This window comes from Numenius arquata, chromosome 8, assembly GCF_964106895.1.
Source record: "Numenius arquata chromosome 8, bNumArq3.hap1.1, whole genome shotgun sequence".
Lineage (NCBI taxonomy): Eukaryota > Metazoa > Chordata > Aves > Charadriiformes > Scolopacidae > Numenius > Numenius arquata.
The window spans coordinates 10,661,353-10,675,886 of NC_133583.1; the positions used below are offsets into that span (position 1 = coordinate 10,661,353).

General features: G+C 68.9%; 5 protein-coding genes across 5 annotated transcripts; 1 reads left to right on the top strand and 4 right to left on the bottom strand.

Annotated features, from left to right (window-relative positions):
- Positions 1–99: 99 nt before the first annotated feature.
- Positions 100–4,247, bottom strand: IL17RE (interleukin 17 receptor E). Its single transcript, XM_074152569.1, has 16 exons — positions 4,146–4,247; positions 4,038–4,053; positions 3,286–3,444; positions 3,087–3,193; positions 2,883–3,006; positions 2,666–2,805; positions 2,512–2,580; positions 2,320–2,386; positions 2,051–2,238; positions 1,828–1,875; positions 1,679–1,724; positions 1,412–1,560; positions 1,268–1,336; positions 1,135–1,186; positions 959–1,060; positions 100–707 (listed from the first exon to the last, which is right to left on the bottom strand). The coding sequence occupies exons 1-16, from the start codon at positions 4,245–4,247 to the stop codon at positions 100–102; spliced, it is 2,046 nt and encodes a 681-aa protein (XP_074008670.1).
- Positions 4,248–4,382: 135 nt separating this feature from the next.
- JAGN1 (jagunal homolog 1) lies at positions 4,383–5,339 on the bottom strand. The gene is made up of 2 exons (XM_074151869.1): positions 5,248–5,339; positions 4,383–5,133 (listed from the first exon to the last, which is right to left on the bottom strand). The coding sequence occupies exons 1-2, from the start codon at positions 5,334–5,336 to the stop codon at positions 4,671–4,673; spliced, it is 552 nt and encodes a 183-aa protein (XP_074007970.1). The 5' UTR covers positions 5,337–5,339; the 3' UTR covers positions 4,383–4,670.
- A 388-nt stretch (positions 5,340–5,727) lies between these two features.
- Positions 5,728–7,709, top strand: RPUSD3 (RNA pseudouridine synthase D3). Its single transcript, XM_074151870.1, has 9 exons — positions 5,728–5,805; positions 6,184–6,251; positions 6,350–6,394; positions 6,495–6,591; positions 6,679–6,786; positions 6,868–6,952; positions 7,030–7,156; positions 7,232–7,371; positions 7,466–7,709. Exons 1-9 carry the CDS (start codon positions 5,741–5,743, stop codon positions 7,643–7,645), a joined length of 915 nt encoding a protein of 304 aa, XP_074007971.1. The 5' UTR covers positions 5,728–5,740; the 3' UTR covers positions 7,646–7,709.
- Positions 7,710–7,950: 241 nt separating this feature from the next.
- TTLL3 (tubulin tyrosine ligase like 3) lies at positions 7,951–11,753 on the bottom strand. Its single transcript, XM_074152818.1, is given in 11 exon segments — positions 7,951–8,098; positions 8,100–8,697; positions 8,700–9,145; positions 9,225–9,719; positions 9,791–9,959; positions 10,185–10,292; positions 10,420–10,534; positions 10,621–10,749; positions 10,891–11,235; positions 11,350–11,450; positions 11,534–11,753. Coding segments are annotated over 11 exon segments (2,874 nt in total).
- A 590-nt stretch (positions 11,754–12,343) lies between these two features.
- On the bottom strand, positions 12,344–14,309 carry ARPC4 (actin related protein 2/3 complex subunit 4). The gene is made up of 6 exons (XM_074152830.1): positions 14,263–14,309; positions 13,976–14,094; positions 13,454–13,565; positions 13,278–13,373; positions 12,976–13,146; positions 12,344–12,544 (listed from the first exon to the last, which is right to left on the bottom strand). Exons 1-6 carry the CDS (start codon positions 14,263–14,265, stop codon positions 12,539–12,541), a joined length of 507 nt encoding a protein of 168 aa, XP_074008931.1. The 5' UTR covers positions 14,266–14,309; the 3' UTR covers positions 12,344–12,538.
- Between the last annotated feature and the right edge of the window lie 225 nt (positions 14,310–14,534).

Here is a 14,534-nt window from a genome sequence, read left to right on the forward strand (position 1 = left end):
CGTCGCAGTCAGTGCACTCAGCCGACCTCCATGACGGGGCCCCCTGCCCTCACCGGGGGCTGCCCCCAGCAATGCCCAGCTCAGCCCCGGTGTGGGTGCTCAGGTTCCAGCAGCTGCTCCGGGGTCCCGCGGTGGGGGGCTGCCCTCCCCGGCCCCTGCCTGCAGCAGCCGGTGCAGGAGCCCCTCTGCCCTGCCCTGGCGGCAGCGGCGGGGGGCTGGGGGGCTGCCCCGCAGGGCACCCAGCAGCCCGGGCAGCTGCCGGGGCAGGCGGTAGGTGGGCAGGGGACGGAGGGGCCGGGGGACATCGCGGGGGCTGCAGAGCCGGCTGAAGTAGGCCAGCACCCAGCCACCGCCGCGGTCCGCCGCCCCCAGCTCCCCGTGCAGGCAGGCCATGGCTGCCCCAAAGATGTCGTGGGCATCCCCAGGGACACTGCTGGCTGCCCCAACCCGCCATCGGCGGAAAAGCTGGGTGCTGCCCCGGCTCCAGAGGAGGAGGACGGTGCCGCGCTGGCGGCCCACACGGCCCCGCTGGGCATAGAGCCAGGGCAGGGCGCCTGTCTGACCCACGCACCCTGCTTCCCACAGGTCCAGGCGCACGTCACAGCCCAGCCCTGCACGCAGCCGCTCAGCCAGGGCACACACCAGCCCCAGGTGCTCCTCTGAGTCCGGCGAGTACAGCAGCAGCACCGGGCGCCCACCTGGGGCACCTGTGGGATGGAGGATACAGTGGTGACAGCCCTGCCCCGAGCCTCCCTGTCATGCCCTGGGGACATCCTGGCATCCCCCAGGGACACCCCGGCATTCCCCGGGGACACCCTGGCATCCAAGCACCTACCGTCCTGCACCACCACCCTGGGACCCTCTGCAGCCCTGGGAGTTGTCACCCCCCAGCACCCCAGCCTCATGGCCACCGCAGCCACTGCCCCTCTGTCCCACAGCCCCCCAAGGTGCCCCTCACCAGCAGTTGGCCTCCAGCCTCCACGGCAGTTGAGGAGCAACACGGTCACCACCAGTCCTAGCACCAGTGCCAGTCCGAGCAGCCCAAAGTGCCTGTGGGAGACTGGGAGAGGGGTGGTGAGGGGGGTGTCTGCCCACTCCTGCCACCCCCCACAGTCCCCCAGGACACCCACTCACTGTCAGGACAGAGCAGCTGCTTCCGAGCAAAGCGCACGTCTGAGCGCCACACCTGGAAAAGGGGCTGGGTGAGGGGGGACCAGGTTGGGGTGTCCCCCCCCTAGTGTGGTTGCCAGCACAGGGGTCACCTTACCAGCACGCAGCTGCCCAGGACCTGCACTGGCAGCAGCAGCGCCAGCTCCCCCGGAGCAGAGCCCTCTGGCTGCAAAGCACAAGGGCAGGGTCAGCGTGGCTCAGTCCCTGCTCCATGTCCCCCCCCCAGCCCTGCACTGCTCACCAGTGTGACGGTGTAGAGGGGGGCCTCGGGCTCACACTGCCCACCCCGGTGCTGGCAAAGGGCTGCGGTGAAGGCTGCGGCGATGCTGGAGGTGAGGCGCAGGTGCAGCTGCAGCCCCCTGGCGCTCACCGAGACGTTCCAGGCGGTCTCTGTGGCCACCGGAGAGAGAGGGGTGGCTTGCAGGATGCCCGAGGGGATGAGGTGTGCGAGGGACCCCAGGAGAGTGCTGTCCTCAGCCCAGGGGTTCCCCCCACCCATGGGGCTCACCTTGCCGGTGGGGACACTCCACGTGGCTGCTGTTCCCATAGGAGAACTGGGGGGAGTAGGGGTGAACGGAGGGGCTGGGTGAGCCACCATCACTCACCACTGCCCCCAGCCCCTTCCCAGGCAGTGCCCATCTGCCCACGGGGGCTTACCCGAAAGCAGAGCTGGGGGTGCACATCCACCTTGTCCAGTGTGTATGCCTGGTATGGGCAGAGAGCATGTCACAGTCCCCAACTCACACAGCCCACGGGCACCCAAGCACCCACCCACCACCCTCGGGGGACCCTGGGGTCCAGTGGGTGCCCCAGCCAGGGGCACAGCCCTGCATCCCTCCGGGCTGGTGCCCCACAGCACCCCAAAGCCAAGACTGCTCACCTGTTCCTCCTCACTGGCTGTGGAGTTGGGGACATCGTGACAGGGCGCAGTCTCATCTGCTGCCTCCCTCCAGCACAGGGTGGCCTGGGGGTGCAGGGGGCAGCTGGCACTCAGCACCATTGCCATCTGGTCCTTGCTGCTGGTGCTGTAGTCATGGAAGTGCACCGAGGACCACAGCTCAGGGCCATCTGTGGGGCGGCGCGTCAGTGGGGTGAGGGCATGGCTGGGGGGACCCCTAGGACCCGGCTCCCCTCCCTGTGGCCACTCACAGACAGCTGGCTGGTCACGGAAGGGGCAGTGCTTGCTGCGTGGGCTGTCGTGGTCAGGGTAGGAGGCCTGGGGGAGCAGAACAGGGTGGTCAGGGCAGGACGTGTCCCCACACCCCCCCCCGCCTGCCCTCCCCGCACAGACAGACACAGGCAGGGAGAGTAGCCTGGCAGTTGCAGGGGACAGTGACACACCTCGATGCACAGGCAGGGCACCAGGAACTCGTACGACAGCGAGATGCTGTGGCCCCCCGGCACCAGCACCTGTGGGCATGGAGGCAGCGTCAGCTGGCAGGGAGCATGGCCCCCAGCCTGCTATGGGAGCGGTCAGGGGGGCTGGAGTTGTTACCTGCTGGTGGAAGGGCCGGGGCAGCTCCTCACACTCCAGGGCCAGCTGGTGGCACAGCCGCACCATCAGGGCAGGGCCCTCGGGCACCTGCACCTCGATGGCCCGCTCCTCAGGGATCCAGGTATGGGTGAAGACGGGTCCTACAGAGCAGGCGGGGAGTCAGCCAGCGCCAGGGTTCCCCTCGGGACACCCCCCCCAGGATCCCCCCCAGCCTCACCGGGCAGCTCGGCAGCAAGCTGGTAGCTCCGGCTGATGGCCAAGCCTCGGTCAGGGATGGTGCGGAGGGAGACCAGGACCTGCCTCCCGCTCTCCGCCGGGAAGCAGTCGAACTGCACCTGCCACTGTGGGGAGCGGGGCAGGGGGGGGGATGAGTGGGATGTGTCACCCCAGTGTCCAGCCCCACAGTGCGCCCCGGACTCACCGGCGAGCTGCCCGGCGCCCGGTGCCTCCGCCACACCTGCAGCCAGCCGGCACGGTTGGAGCCCAGCTCCAGGAAGTTGAGCTGCAGCCCACGGACACCGCCGAGCCCTGCGAGAAACCAGCGTGGGGCACTGACACGGGTGGGAGGACGAGACACCCCACACACACACCTTCACACACACACACACCCCTGCTCGTACCTGCGGCGGGGAGGGCCAGGCGCACCCGCAGGCAGGGCTGGCAGGGCTGCGAGGGCAGGCACAGGCGGGCCCGGCTCAGCGCCAGGGCGGGCGGCTTCAGCGGGGGGGGCCCGGGCCGGGCCGGGCGGCGGCAGCGGGGACGGCTCAGCGTGCTGTCGGCTGGCGGGGGCGGAAAGCAGAGAAGGGCGGCCGTGCGCCGTGGGTCCCGCCGACCGCCGGCACCGGGAGCCCCGGGGACCGGGAGTCCTCGAAAGGGGGGAAGCGCCAGGAACGGAGGGACCCGGGGACTGGGAATTCCAGGCGGAGGGAGCTCTGTGCACCGGGAGCCACGGGCACGGGGGAGCTCGGCCCACCGGGAGCCACGGGCGCGGAGGAGCCCCGGACAGGGGTAGTTTCGGGCAGGGGGGAGCTCGGCGCACTGGGAGAGCCGCGCACCAGGAGCCCTGAGCAGGGGGAAAGCTGGGTACACCGGGAGGCCCGGGAGTCTTTGGGGGATCTCGGGGCAGGGGGAAAGTCTGCACACCGGGAGCGCCACGGACCGGGAGTCTTCAGAAGGAGGGAAGCCCGGGAACCGGGATCCCCAGGCAGGGGAGAGCCCCGCGCCCCGGAGCCCCCCTCGCCCTGTAGGAGCCGGTAGCCGAGGGCTGGGGGAGTCTCGCCATCCCGCCGCCCCCTGCAGGACCCGGGAGCCCCGGACAGGGGGAGCCTGGGGCTCGCAGCCCTGCCCCGATCCCGGCCCCGCCGCTACTCACCGGTGGCTCGGCACTCCTGCAAGCAAAGAGAGCGCGGGTGAGCGCAGCGCCGACCGAACCCCCCCCCCCACTTCCCGAGCCCCCGCCGCCCCCCTCCCCGATGCTCACGAAGTTGGCGGAGACCCGGAGGTGGGTAACAGCGGTCCCGGTCCCGGGCAGCAGCAGAAGCAGCAGCGTGGCGGCAGCGGCGAGCAGCACCGGGCGCCCCATGGCTGAGCCGCCGCCGCCGCTGCTCCCCGCCCCGCCCCGGGCCGGCCCCACCGCATTCCTCCGCCGGCACGTGCGGCCCCGCCACCCTCCCGCCCCGTGGCCGGGCGGTGCTTCCTGCGGCGCAGACACGCGTGGGACCGTGGAAGGTGATTTATTTCCATAGAGCGACACGCAGAGGAAAATGGAGGGGGAAGGGGGGGATAGGGGCAGGGCGGGTGGAGGGTGGGCGACGGGGACCCTCCACGGCACGGGAGATGCCCCAGCCCCGGGGGCTGTCACCCCCATCCCCGCCTGAGAGCCGTGGCGTGGCTCAGACACCCACATTGGTCCCCGTGGACACCCACCCACCGGCGCTGGACCAGCATCGCCCCAGCGGAGCCCGGCTGCAGAGCTCCAGCCCTCGTGGAGCCCACCCATCCCCGCTCATTTCTTCTTCTTCTCCTGCGTGCTGGTGAACCAGGAGTCGAGCAGCTTCTTGCTGTAGTAGAGCTGCCAGCCGTGCACCTGGGCGGCCACCACCACCACCAGGTACATGATGGAGACGGCCGAGAAGCCAAAGATGAAGCGGTAAGCTTTGCCATGCCGGTAGAGCTGCTGTGCCATGGGGAACATCTCCATGGCCCCATAGATGAGCGGAGCCACTGAGAAGAGACCGGTGCTGATCATGGAAAGGACCAGGTAGCTGATGTTGTTGCGGGGGAAGGAGAGGAGGCCCAGGAGGGAGGGCAGGATGCTGAGCAGGTAGGGATACTCCCATTGGTACGGCATGGCCACCTGGTCGTGGGGCAGCAGCTTGAGGTGCCCCACGCACATCTGGGCCATCAGCAGCAGCCAGATGCCCACGTGCGTGTAGATCAGCTTCTTGATCTCCGACTTGAGGGACACGCTGGGGAGAGAGCGCGGGGCCGTCAGGGCCTGGCCAGGGGGACACCCCTCCGTCCCCTCGGCCCCCGGAGCCCCGGGGGAGGCCGCCGTGCCCCCGCAGCGGCGGGACACCCACCTCATCTGGTAGTGCGAGGCCACGCGCTCCCGGTGCTGGAAATCGCTGCCGTCGGTGCCGGCGGCGCGGGGGCCCCCGCGGGAGGCCATGGTGCTATCCTGGGAAGGCGCGCCGTGAGGCGGGAGCGGCCCCCCCGCCCCGGGCAGCCCCGCTCCCCGCCCGCAGCCGCAGGCTCCAGCCCCCCGGACCTCCCTCCCGCAGATGAGACGACCTCGGGACCCCCTTCCCGTGACTGTCCTAGCCCCGCACGACCCCCCCGGGCACCCCCGCAGCTGACACCCCCGGGGACCCCTCCCCACAGGACCCGCTGCCGCCGCACCCCACCTGCCAGCGGGACGCTCTGCCCTCACTTCCGCTTATCTATGGCCGCGGCCGCCGGCTCTAAACGCCTGGGCAGCCGCTCTGTGCGCCCCGGAGGCTCAACTCTATGGCCACGGCGGAGTGCTCTCCCCCGCCACCCCGGCACCGCCCTCCGCGCATGCGCGGTGCCGCCATGGCGGGCGGGAGCACCGCCGCGCGGGTCCTAGCGCGCGCGGGGAAGGGGGCGCGCGCCGTGGGGTCAGCGGGGGCGCGCGCGTGGGGAGTGGGAGGGGAGGGGTTGCGTGTTCGTGGGGGGCGCGGAGGCGCGCAGGGGCTTGTCCATGGGGTGATGGCCCGTGGGTGTGCAGGGAGTCGTGGGGACACACGGGGGTGCACACGCGTGGGTGCAAAGAGGTTATGGGGGGCGCGTGGGAGCGGGGACACGCGTGGGGTTGCAAAGGTGCGGGGATGCACATGTGGGTGCGGAGTGGGTGGGGGTGCAGGGCGGTGGGCGGGGGGTTTAGATTTGGGGACGCGCGTGGGGCTGCGGGGACACGCAGGGTGGGCTGCAGGGGGGAAGGTGTCCCGGGGGACTGGATCCCACTCGTGCCCCCCACCCATTCTACTCCCCCGCAGGTGGGGGCGGCCGCTGGGTCCCGAGGAGACTCTGGGGCTGCTGGAGGCCTCCGTGGTGCACCGGGAAGGTACCGGCAGGAAGAAAAAGGGGGTACTGGGGGGGGGACACACACAAACTGGGGGGGGGGCAGGGGGGGCCACATCCTGACCAGGTGTCTCCTCGCAGGAGCCCTGCTGGCACTGAGCAAGCCCCCAGGCCTGCCCGTCCTGGGTGAGTGTGGGATGGGGGGGTCTGGCTGGGGTGAACGGTCCAGCTGTGGGGGGGATGGGGGGTGGGGATCCCGGTGGGTGCTGACCCCCCCTCTCCCCAGGGCGCCCCGGGGAGCTGAGCCTGGTGTCACTGCTGCCGGCGCTGCAACGGCGCCTGGGGCTCCCCACTGAGCTCCACGTGGTGAAGGCTCCCTCCAGGTACCATTGGGGGGGTCCCGAGGGGGTGGGGGGGGGGATCAGGGGGTGCCACCTCCCGCCATGGGGCTCAGAGCCCACGTCCCACAGGGAGTGTTCGGGAATCGTCCTCCTGTCCGGCTGCCACCGCACCACTGAGCAGATCCAGCAGTTCTTCACCGATGCCCGCCGGAGGGGACAGTACCCCGCCACATATCGGTGAGTCCCTGGTGCCCCACCGTGCTGGCACGGGGTGGGGCGGGGGGTGTCCCATCCCCTCCTCACCCCCTCTCCCTGCAGCACCGTCACCGTGGGGGTCCCGGCAGAGGCAGAGGGCGAGATCCGCACCGGGCTGTGCTGGCAGCAGCAGGGTGACACCACCGTGGTAAGAGGGTGCCTGGGGGAGGCTGGGGGCGCGGTGGGGGTGCCCTGGGGGGGGTGCTGAGGGCTGTGCCGCTGCAGGTGGTGCCGGTGCCGGCCCCGGGGCGCCGCAGCCTGGCCAGGAAGGAGGTGAAGAGCACCCTGACCCGGTACCGGGTGCTGGGCGCTGCAGGGGGCTGCGCCCTCCTCCAGCTCCAGCCCAGGACAGGTGAGTAGCCCCCCCCACCACATACCCCTCCCTTCCCACCGGCACTGTCCCACCGCCCCCCCCATGCCTCCCCAGCCTTCCCGGAGCAGCTCCAGGTGCACCTGACACTGCTGCTGTGCCCGGCCTTGGGCGACCACCAGCACTCATCCCGCGTGGGCAAGGTGCTGGGGGTGCCCTTCCTCCTGCCCCCCGAGGCCGCCCCCACACGCACACAGGTACGTGGCTGGGGTGGGTCCTTGTGTGTGTGTGTGTGGGGGTGCTTAGCACAGCCCCCAGGGACCCTGCTGAGCTCCCCCCACTGCATTGCAGGTGCTGGATGAGGAGCTGCTGTCCCGGCTGGGACTCTCCCCGCAGCAGCTCCAACGCCTCCCACTCCATCTCCACCTCCAGCAGCTGGTGCTGCCCCAGGGCCCGCTCTGTGCCCCCCCGCCACCCCCTTTCCTGCGCACCCTGCGCCGTCTGGGACTGCCCGAGCACCAGGAGCCCTAACATCCCCCACCCCAACCCGCTCCCCCTCTGCCACCCCATTAAATCCCCACCGGGGTGGCTCAGTACCCATTTCTTTTCTTGGCACACACTGGATGCGTCCCCCACTGCCCCGTGCCCACAGTGCTGCTGGGGGCAGCAGCTTCCCCCATCCTGAGCAAAGCTGGTGACAGTTGGCGGCTGGTGTCACCGCTGCCATGGCTTGTCTGGAAGGCATGACACAGGGTGTCTTTTCCTGCCCATCCTGTCCCAGCCCAGGCTGTGCCCACTCACCCCCTGCACACAGAGGGACAGAGACAGTGTCCCTGTCACAGACATGTTTTGCAGCCCCTGCGGGGTGAGGGACCCCCATCTGGCAATGGGCTCCAACTGGGGTAGAGGGGAGCTGGATGCCACCCGGTTGCCTCAGCTGGGACAGGCAGGATACTGTCCCCTCCTAGGTGTCCTTCAGTGTCAGCTCTTCTGCTTCCCCTTGGAATCCACCATGCGCCTTCTCCTCACAGCAGAGCTTGGCTGCCCTGGGCAGGGAGGCCAAGCACCAGGTGCCAACCCAGGGGGCTGCAGCACCCCGGCAGGAACGGAAGGGAGGGTCTGGCCAACGGGACCCAAGGGGCTGCCAGGGGCTCCCTGGGGTGGTGGGATGGGTACCCTGGGCAGGGGACGGACATTCAGCCGGGGCAGAGCTGCTGGAGGATGTCCATGCGGGCATCTGATGGGGGGCAGGCCCCGGCTCCTGGCACAGCAGGTGATGCTGGGGGGGCAGCAGCGGCTCCATCGCCCCAGAGGAGCCGATTCCCCCCGTGCTGCTCCTGGTTGGGGGACCTTGGTGGCTTTGCTGGAGATGCTGGGGGTCACAAGGGGCTGGGGGGCACGGGGTGCAGTGGTGGGGGGCTTGCCCCGTAATTGGTACCGTGCCAGCTTGGGTTTCTTCAGGGAGCAGCCTTGCACCATCAGCTTCAGCCCCACGTAATGGGGCACGGGCACAGCCGCCTGCAGGGTGAGATGGTGGGGACTGGAGGCTCAGGGTGCCCAAGGGGGGGTGCCTGCCCCACAGTCCCCCAGCCCACCTCTTTGTAGATGAGCTCAAAGGCACCAGTGGGGCAGGCGGGGTTGTCCCTGCGGTCAATCACTACACGCAGCGTATCCTGCTGGACGCTGGCACACAGCCGGCGGGTCACCGCTGAGGAGGGGGCCATGGTGGGGCTGGCGTTGATCTCCAGCAGCCAGGGCTGGCAATCCTCCCCAAAGATGAAGTCGGCCCCATAGAGCTCAAAGCTGCTCTTGCGGTGCTCCACCAGGTCCTGGGCGCTGCGCAGGGCGCTCACCACTGCCGCCTTCATGCCGGGCACCATCACCTGCTGCCAGGCGCCCGCCCGCCCCACCTGGGCCAGGTACGCCTGGAGCTGCCGGCAGGACCAGGTCTGGTCGGGGGGCAGCCGGGGGTGCCGGCCCCGCACCAGCCTGTACCGCTTTTGGATGGAGACATTGCAGAGGTGCCGGGCACTGGGGTGGGAAGAGCAGGGCTGGGTCAGGGGGGTGCCGGGGTGCTGCGGTGTGGGGTGCCGGGGTGGGGGGCACTCACGGGCCCAGGTGGCAGAGGGAGAAGGGCCGGGAGCAGAAGCGCAGGTAGCTCTCTTGGTAAAACCAGACGGTCAGCGGGTTCCAGTCCGTCACCAGGAACCATTGCCGGATGTCAAATTTGGTGCCGAAGATGAGCAGCGGCCGCTCCACGTACTTCTGCACCACCCACTCACCCACCCGTGCCGAGGGTGCTGTGCAGACCCCTGCCAACCGCAGCACCTCCTCCAGCCGCGCCACGCAGACGATGCCTGGGGGAGGCGGGGGGGGGGGGGAACGACGACACGGTGATGGGGGGACCCCCTCCACGGCAGAGAGCCTGTTTCCTCCCTGGCTTCCCCCAGCCTTACCCCTGCCACGGGATTTGGCACCGGGTTTGAGGATCCAGACATTGTGGTAGCCCTCCATGCCGAGCTGGGGCAGCCACCCAGCCAGGTGCCGCAGCAGAGCCTGGCACTGCTCCCGCTGTGGCCCGCTCATTGCCAGCCCGGCCCCCTCGCTGTGGGGGGGACAAAGGGGACTCAGTACCAGCCCCACCGTGGTGTCCCCCCCATCCCACTCAGCACTCACTGCACCACACGGTAGTAGTCCTGCAGGAAGCGGTCCCAGTCAGTGCCCATCGCTTGGGGGGCGGGAGGGTCCCTGTCGATGTCCTGGTGCCCCAGGCTGCCCAGGTGCTGCCTGCAGACCTGCAGGGCCTCCTCCACCAGATGGGGGGGCAAAGGGGGCCCCAACCCTGCTGTGGATGGCATGGGGTGAGGGACATGGCTCCTGTGGACCTGCTGTGCCACCCTTGGTGCCATGGCACAGAGCCTGCCCGTGGGATGGGTGGCATTGGGTGCACAGGGATGGGTGGGAGGGAGTAGACGGTCCCAAGCCACAGTGCTGAGCAGAAGCTCAGCCCCGCTATGTGTCCCCCTCCCCAAACTCCCCCTACCTCCCAGGCCAACCTCCACACACTCACCTGGCCCCTCGTTGGATTTCAGGGGCTGCTCTGTCTCCACCGTCCCATCCCCAGCCCTCTCCACGGCCACTTTGAGCAGGCTGCGAGCTGCTGTCAGGCGGAAATCTTCTGCGAGGGGGGACATCATCCCTGCTCAGTGCCAAGCAGGACATGGCGGGTACTGGGAGCACTGTGGGGGGGAACAGGGGGACAACATCCCTGGAGTGGGGGTCGGGTTGCGTTGACCCCAGCTCACCGATGAAGGCTTGCCGCTCATCCACAGCCCTCAGCCGGTAGCATCGGGGGAAGAAGGTGTCGGGGTCAGCTTGGTCAAACCAGGGCAGGTTTCGCAGGTTTTGGCACAGCCCCTCCTGTTTAGAGAAGGGTGACATCCCCTGCTGGACCTCCCCTACCCTTGTGTCCCACCACCACCACCCGGGGGGTTCCAGGAACCCACCTTGGTGGTGAAGGCGCCCACCCGGGTGTAGTGGTTCACCACCTGGTCCTGCTGCAGCAGCCGGCAGTCGACAGCACTACAGCGGTTGGTCCAGATGAAATATGGCACCTGGTTCCGCACCAGGCGGGACTGGGGGAGGAAGGGGGCTGGGGTGAGGCATGGACCCCCCCATCCCACCCTTGCCCCAGGCTGTGCCCTGTGCCTGAGGGTCCCGAGGGAAGGGTGCTGGGGGCTGTGGCAGAGCCCAGCCCTAGCGCTCCCCCAGCTAACCATGAGGTTGTGGATGGCTTCAGGATCCTTATCCCATTGCTCTTCTTCCTCCTTCTCCTCCTCCTCGGGTGGCGATGGGGAGTGCAGGGGCTCTGACATCCCCTGGGACAGCTGTGCCCCACAGCATTCCAACCCCGACTGTGGGTCCAGCACTGCCTCCCCCTGCTCAGCAACGTCACCATCACCTTCCTTCTCCTGCAGCTGCTTCTCCTGGCTGCCATGATGCTGCTCTGGCCGGCTGCCCGCCTTGCCTGCGCCACCAAACTTCCTCTCCACCCAGCCCCGGGCCCGCAGCAGGCTGCGGATGATGGGGTAGGGGCCCTGAACGGTGAAGATCTTCTTCTCCTGGGGAGGGACCCGAGAGCTCAGCCTGCCCCCACCTCAGTCCCTCCAGCTCAGGTCTTCCCCCCCCAAACCATAAATGCAGGTACATGCCATGGCGGGGTTCAGGCCCCTCACCTTGATGGCCTTCTCCACGTGCAGCCTGGCCCTCTGGAGCTGCTCAGGGTCGAGTGAGCGGTGGCGGCGGCCACGGTGGCTGGTGGTGGCTGGTGCTTGCCCTGTGAGGCCAGCCCTGGCTGAGCCCACTGGCCCCACGTCCCCAGTCCTGCGGGGCGGGCAGGGAGGGAGAGAAGGCACCTACCTGCCTGCCTCTGCCCGACCGAGCCGAGGGTCGCCACCACAGCATCCACCGGCCCCCTGAGCCCCATGCGGGTGTCCTGGCTGCACTCTGCACCCCCCGGGACGCCCTGCTGTGCCATCGTCCCCAGCCTAGCAGGCTGGGGGACAGCTGGGATGTCTTCTGCTCCAGCAGTGGTCCCCCCTGAGGAGTGCAGTTCCTGGCCAGGGGGCTGTGTCCCCATGGTGCCGGTCTCCCTGCGGCACCATCCCACAGTGGCCTGAGGACAAGGGGAGCTGCAGGTGACTCTGCCTCACGCAGGGGCCAAGCGTGTCCCCTGTCCCCTCGCCCCACTGGGAGCTGAGGTGGGTGTCTAGTGCAGGATGCAGCCCCCCAGCCCCAGCACCCCTGTGATAACAGGGTCCCTGGGCCCAGACACCACACTGGTTCCACAGCCCCAAAGTGGGGTGGGGGGCAAACACCAGGCCCCCAGTGCCATGCATGTGACCCCCCTGTGCCCACATCCCCCCCCAAACCCTTTCGTGCCCCACACCCAGAGACACACCCCCGCCAACCCCCCCCCCCCCGGTACCCTCCAGCCTCCCTTCAAACCCTTCCTTCCCCACCACAGACGCTCCCCATACCCCTCCCTTTCCTGCCCGCACCGTCAGAGCCGCCCCCGCTGTTTGCCGTTGCCATGGCGACCCGCCATGCCCCGCCTCCCCCGGTGCCACCAGGCCCCTCCCCCCACCCGTTCTTCCCCCCATCCCGGTGCTGCATGCCCTCCCCCGCCCGGTGCCGGTGGGAGGGAGATAGGACACGGAGGCGGCGGATACAGCAAACGAGACCGTTTAAAAAAAAAACGAGACGAGACAGTGGCAGCGACCGGGGCCGCTCTGCCGCAAGCGGGGGCTGCTCCCGGCACGGCCGCCCGGCCCGGCCAGGGTCCGCGGGGGCAGCGGGAGCAGGCGCAGGCACGGTGCCCGGCGGGCACAAGCACTGGGGAGCCACGGGGTCCTGCACCACAGCCTAAAACTGGAAGGCGAGAGGAGAAGACACACAACCATCAGTCCCTGCCCACGGGCCCTCCTCCGGCCCCCACCGCCTTCCCTGTCACCCTAGAGGGAGGCCGAGCGCGGTCGCCGCTCACGGAGATCCAGGCTCAGCTTCTCCCAGGGACTGCGCGTCCCATCACAGCAACCACCGAAAGGGCCACGGCCCCCATGGCTGCTGCCCACCCTCAAGCGTGCTCTGGGGGTCTGAAAGCTGGCACTTCACCAGCAAAGGGGGCACAAGCACCCCTGGGCATCCTCCCCTCAATCCCCAAGAGGTTCCTTGGGCAGCACGTCACCACCATCCCCACAGATAAGGAGGAAGGGCTCCGGGCACAAGGGTCACGCTGGCTTTGAGCCCCCCACCCCACTCCTGAAATAAGGGACCCATCTCCTCCTGGTTCAGAGCCTCACATTCTTGAGGAACTCCTCTGCCACAATGCGGGCCCTGGCATTGACGGAGAGCTTCATCTCGCTGATCTCCTTATCAATCTCCTCCATGAAGTGAATGACAAAGTCCACCAGTTTATGCTTGTACATCTGCTCCGTGTGGAAGTTTGTGATCAAGAAGCTGATGTCATAGCCCTGGGCAAGACAGAAGCACCCTGTGGATGAGCACCCAGATCACCCACCATGTGACCTCGCATCCCAGTTCTGCACTGGAGCCCCCTCCAGTGACAGGAGCAGAGCTGGGAGTTGCCTACCCGCTACCTCACCTCCACGGGCTTCCTGCGCAGGATGAAGAAGTTCTCAGCCCTCATCATCATGAAGCGCATGAATTTGTGGCACAAGATCTTCTCAATCTCGTCAGCCTAGGGACAGAAAAGGGAAGTGAGGCTTCCCCCGCGCCAGGCGTGAGCTGCCGGCCCATGGCCCACACCCCCCACTTCACCTGCTTCACTGCGATGCTGACGCGCACGGAGTTAATGGAGCCCTCGATGAGGACCTTCTCCTTCTCATTCCTGCTGATGATCACTGGCTGCAACAGCAGCTCCTTGCTGCTCCTGTGAGCAGAGGAAGGGCAGGGCTGAGTCAGAAAGAAGCGTTTACCGGTCAGAAACGGGGACGGGGAGTGCACAAGTGGGGAGCCACAGGGATCGCAGAGATGTGGAGGTTTTGATCCATGCTGCGACAGGATGTTTTCTGCCTCCTGCAGCCGCGTACCCCTAAGGTAGATCCCAAGCGAGATCCCCCTCTTCCCTACAGCTCCCCAGCTCCCTGCCGGCACCAGCCCTGTGACTAAGGGGCTGCAGCTGGCGGGTGCAGAGGCCTGCCCGGCTGCACCGGGGCTGCCCAGCCAACCGGCAGGTACTGGCAGCACCGCGGCAAGGAGCAGGGCTCCACCGGTGTCCCGTCGTCGTCATCCGTCCCCCTCCGCCCTTCCCCTCCCGTCCTTCCCCTCCCGTCCCCGTACCTGACTTCCACCTCGGGCTTGTTGTGCCGCTCCACCACCTGCGAGGAGAAGTTCTCCAGGCACAGCGCGGCCTGCAGCGTGGCGCGCACCGCGTTCAGGTACGGGCGCAGCGTTGCGGTCTGCGGGGACACGGCGGTGTCAGCGCCCCGAACCCGGGCCCCGCCGCCTGCCCCCAGCCTCCCGCCCGCCGGCCCCCGGCCCCTCTCACCCCGCCGGCCCCCATCCCTTCATCCCTGCCCGCCACTACCCCGACCCCTTCATTCCCGGCCCGGCGCCCCCCGCCCTACCATGGTGGCGGCGGCGGTCCGGTCCCGGCAGGCGGAAGTGGCCGGTCCCCTCTTCCGGGATGCGCGGGACCTCCCACTGCGGCGGGAGGGGGACGGCGGGAGGCCCCCGCCCCGCTTCCAGGGCCCGAATGGCGGCGGAGTGGCCTCGTCGGGGCACAGAGAGGGGACGTGACAGGCTGGCAGGCACTGGGGAGCGGTGGTGGCGGCGACTCGCGGTGGCGGAGGGATTCCGCCCCGGCCCCCCCCCCGCCCCGCCGTGCTTGGTACACTCC

What these genes read in the sequence shown, in the direction of transcription:
- ARPC4 (XM_074152830.1), bottom strand. An exon ending in AAGCCCGAGGTGGAAGTCAG is followed by an intron (nt 13,566 to 13,975) that starts GTACGGGGACGG and finishes CTCTGCTCACAG; the next exon opens with GAGCAGCAAGGAGCTGCTGT. An exon ending in TCAGCATCGCAGTGAAGCAG is followed by an intron (nt 13,374 to 13,453) that starts GTGAAGTGGGGG and finishes TTCTGTCCCTAG; the next exon opens with GCTGACGAGATTGAGAAGAT.
- JAGN1 (XM_074151869.1), bottom strand. Translation starts at nt 5,336, where the DNA reads ATGGCCTCCCGCGGGGGCCCCCGCGCCGCCGGCACCGACGGCAGCGAT. An exon ending in GCCTCGCACTACCAGATGAG is followed by an intron (nt 5,134 to 5,247) that starts GTGGGTGTCCCG and finishes CTCTCTCCCCAG; the next exon opens with CGTGTCCCTCAAGTCGGAGA.
- RPUSD3 (XM_074151870.1), top strand. Translation starts at nt 5,741, where the DNA reads ATGGCGGGCGGGAGCACCGCCGCGCGGGTCCTAGCGCGCGCGGGGAAG. An exon ending in AAGGGGGCGCGCGCCGTGGG is followed by an intron (nt 5,806 to 6,183) that starts GTCAGCGGGGGC and finishes ACTCCCCCGCAG; the next exon opens with GTGGGGGCGGCCGCTGGGTC. An exon ending in CCCAGGCCTGCCCGTCCTGG is followed by an intron (nt 6,395 to 6,494) that starts GTGAGTGTGGGA and finishes CCCTCTCCCCAG; the next exon opens with GGCGCCCCGGGGAGCTGAGC.
- IL17RE (XM_074152569.1), bottom strand. Translation starts at nt 4,247, where the DNA reads ATGGGGCGCCCGGTGCTGCTCGCCGCTGCCGCCACGCTGCTGCTTCTG. An exon ending in TGCCCTGCCTGTGCATCGAG is followed by an intron (nt 2,387 to 2,511) that starts GTGTGTCACTGT and finishes CTGCTCCCCCAG; the next exon opens with GCCTCCTACCCTGACCACGA. An exon ending in GCAGCTGCTCTGTCCTGACA is followed by an intron (nt 1,061 to 1,134) that starts GTGAGTGGGTGT and finishes CCCCTCTCCCAG; the next exon opens with TCTCCCACAGGCACTTTGGG.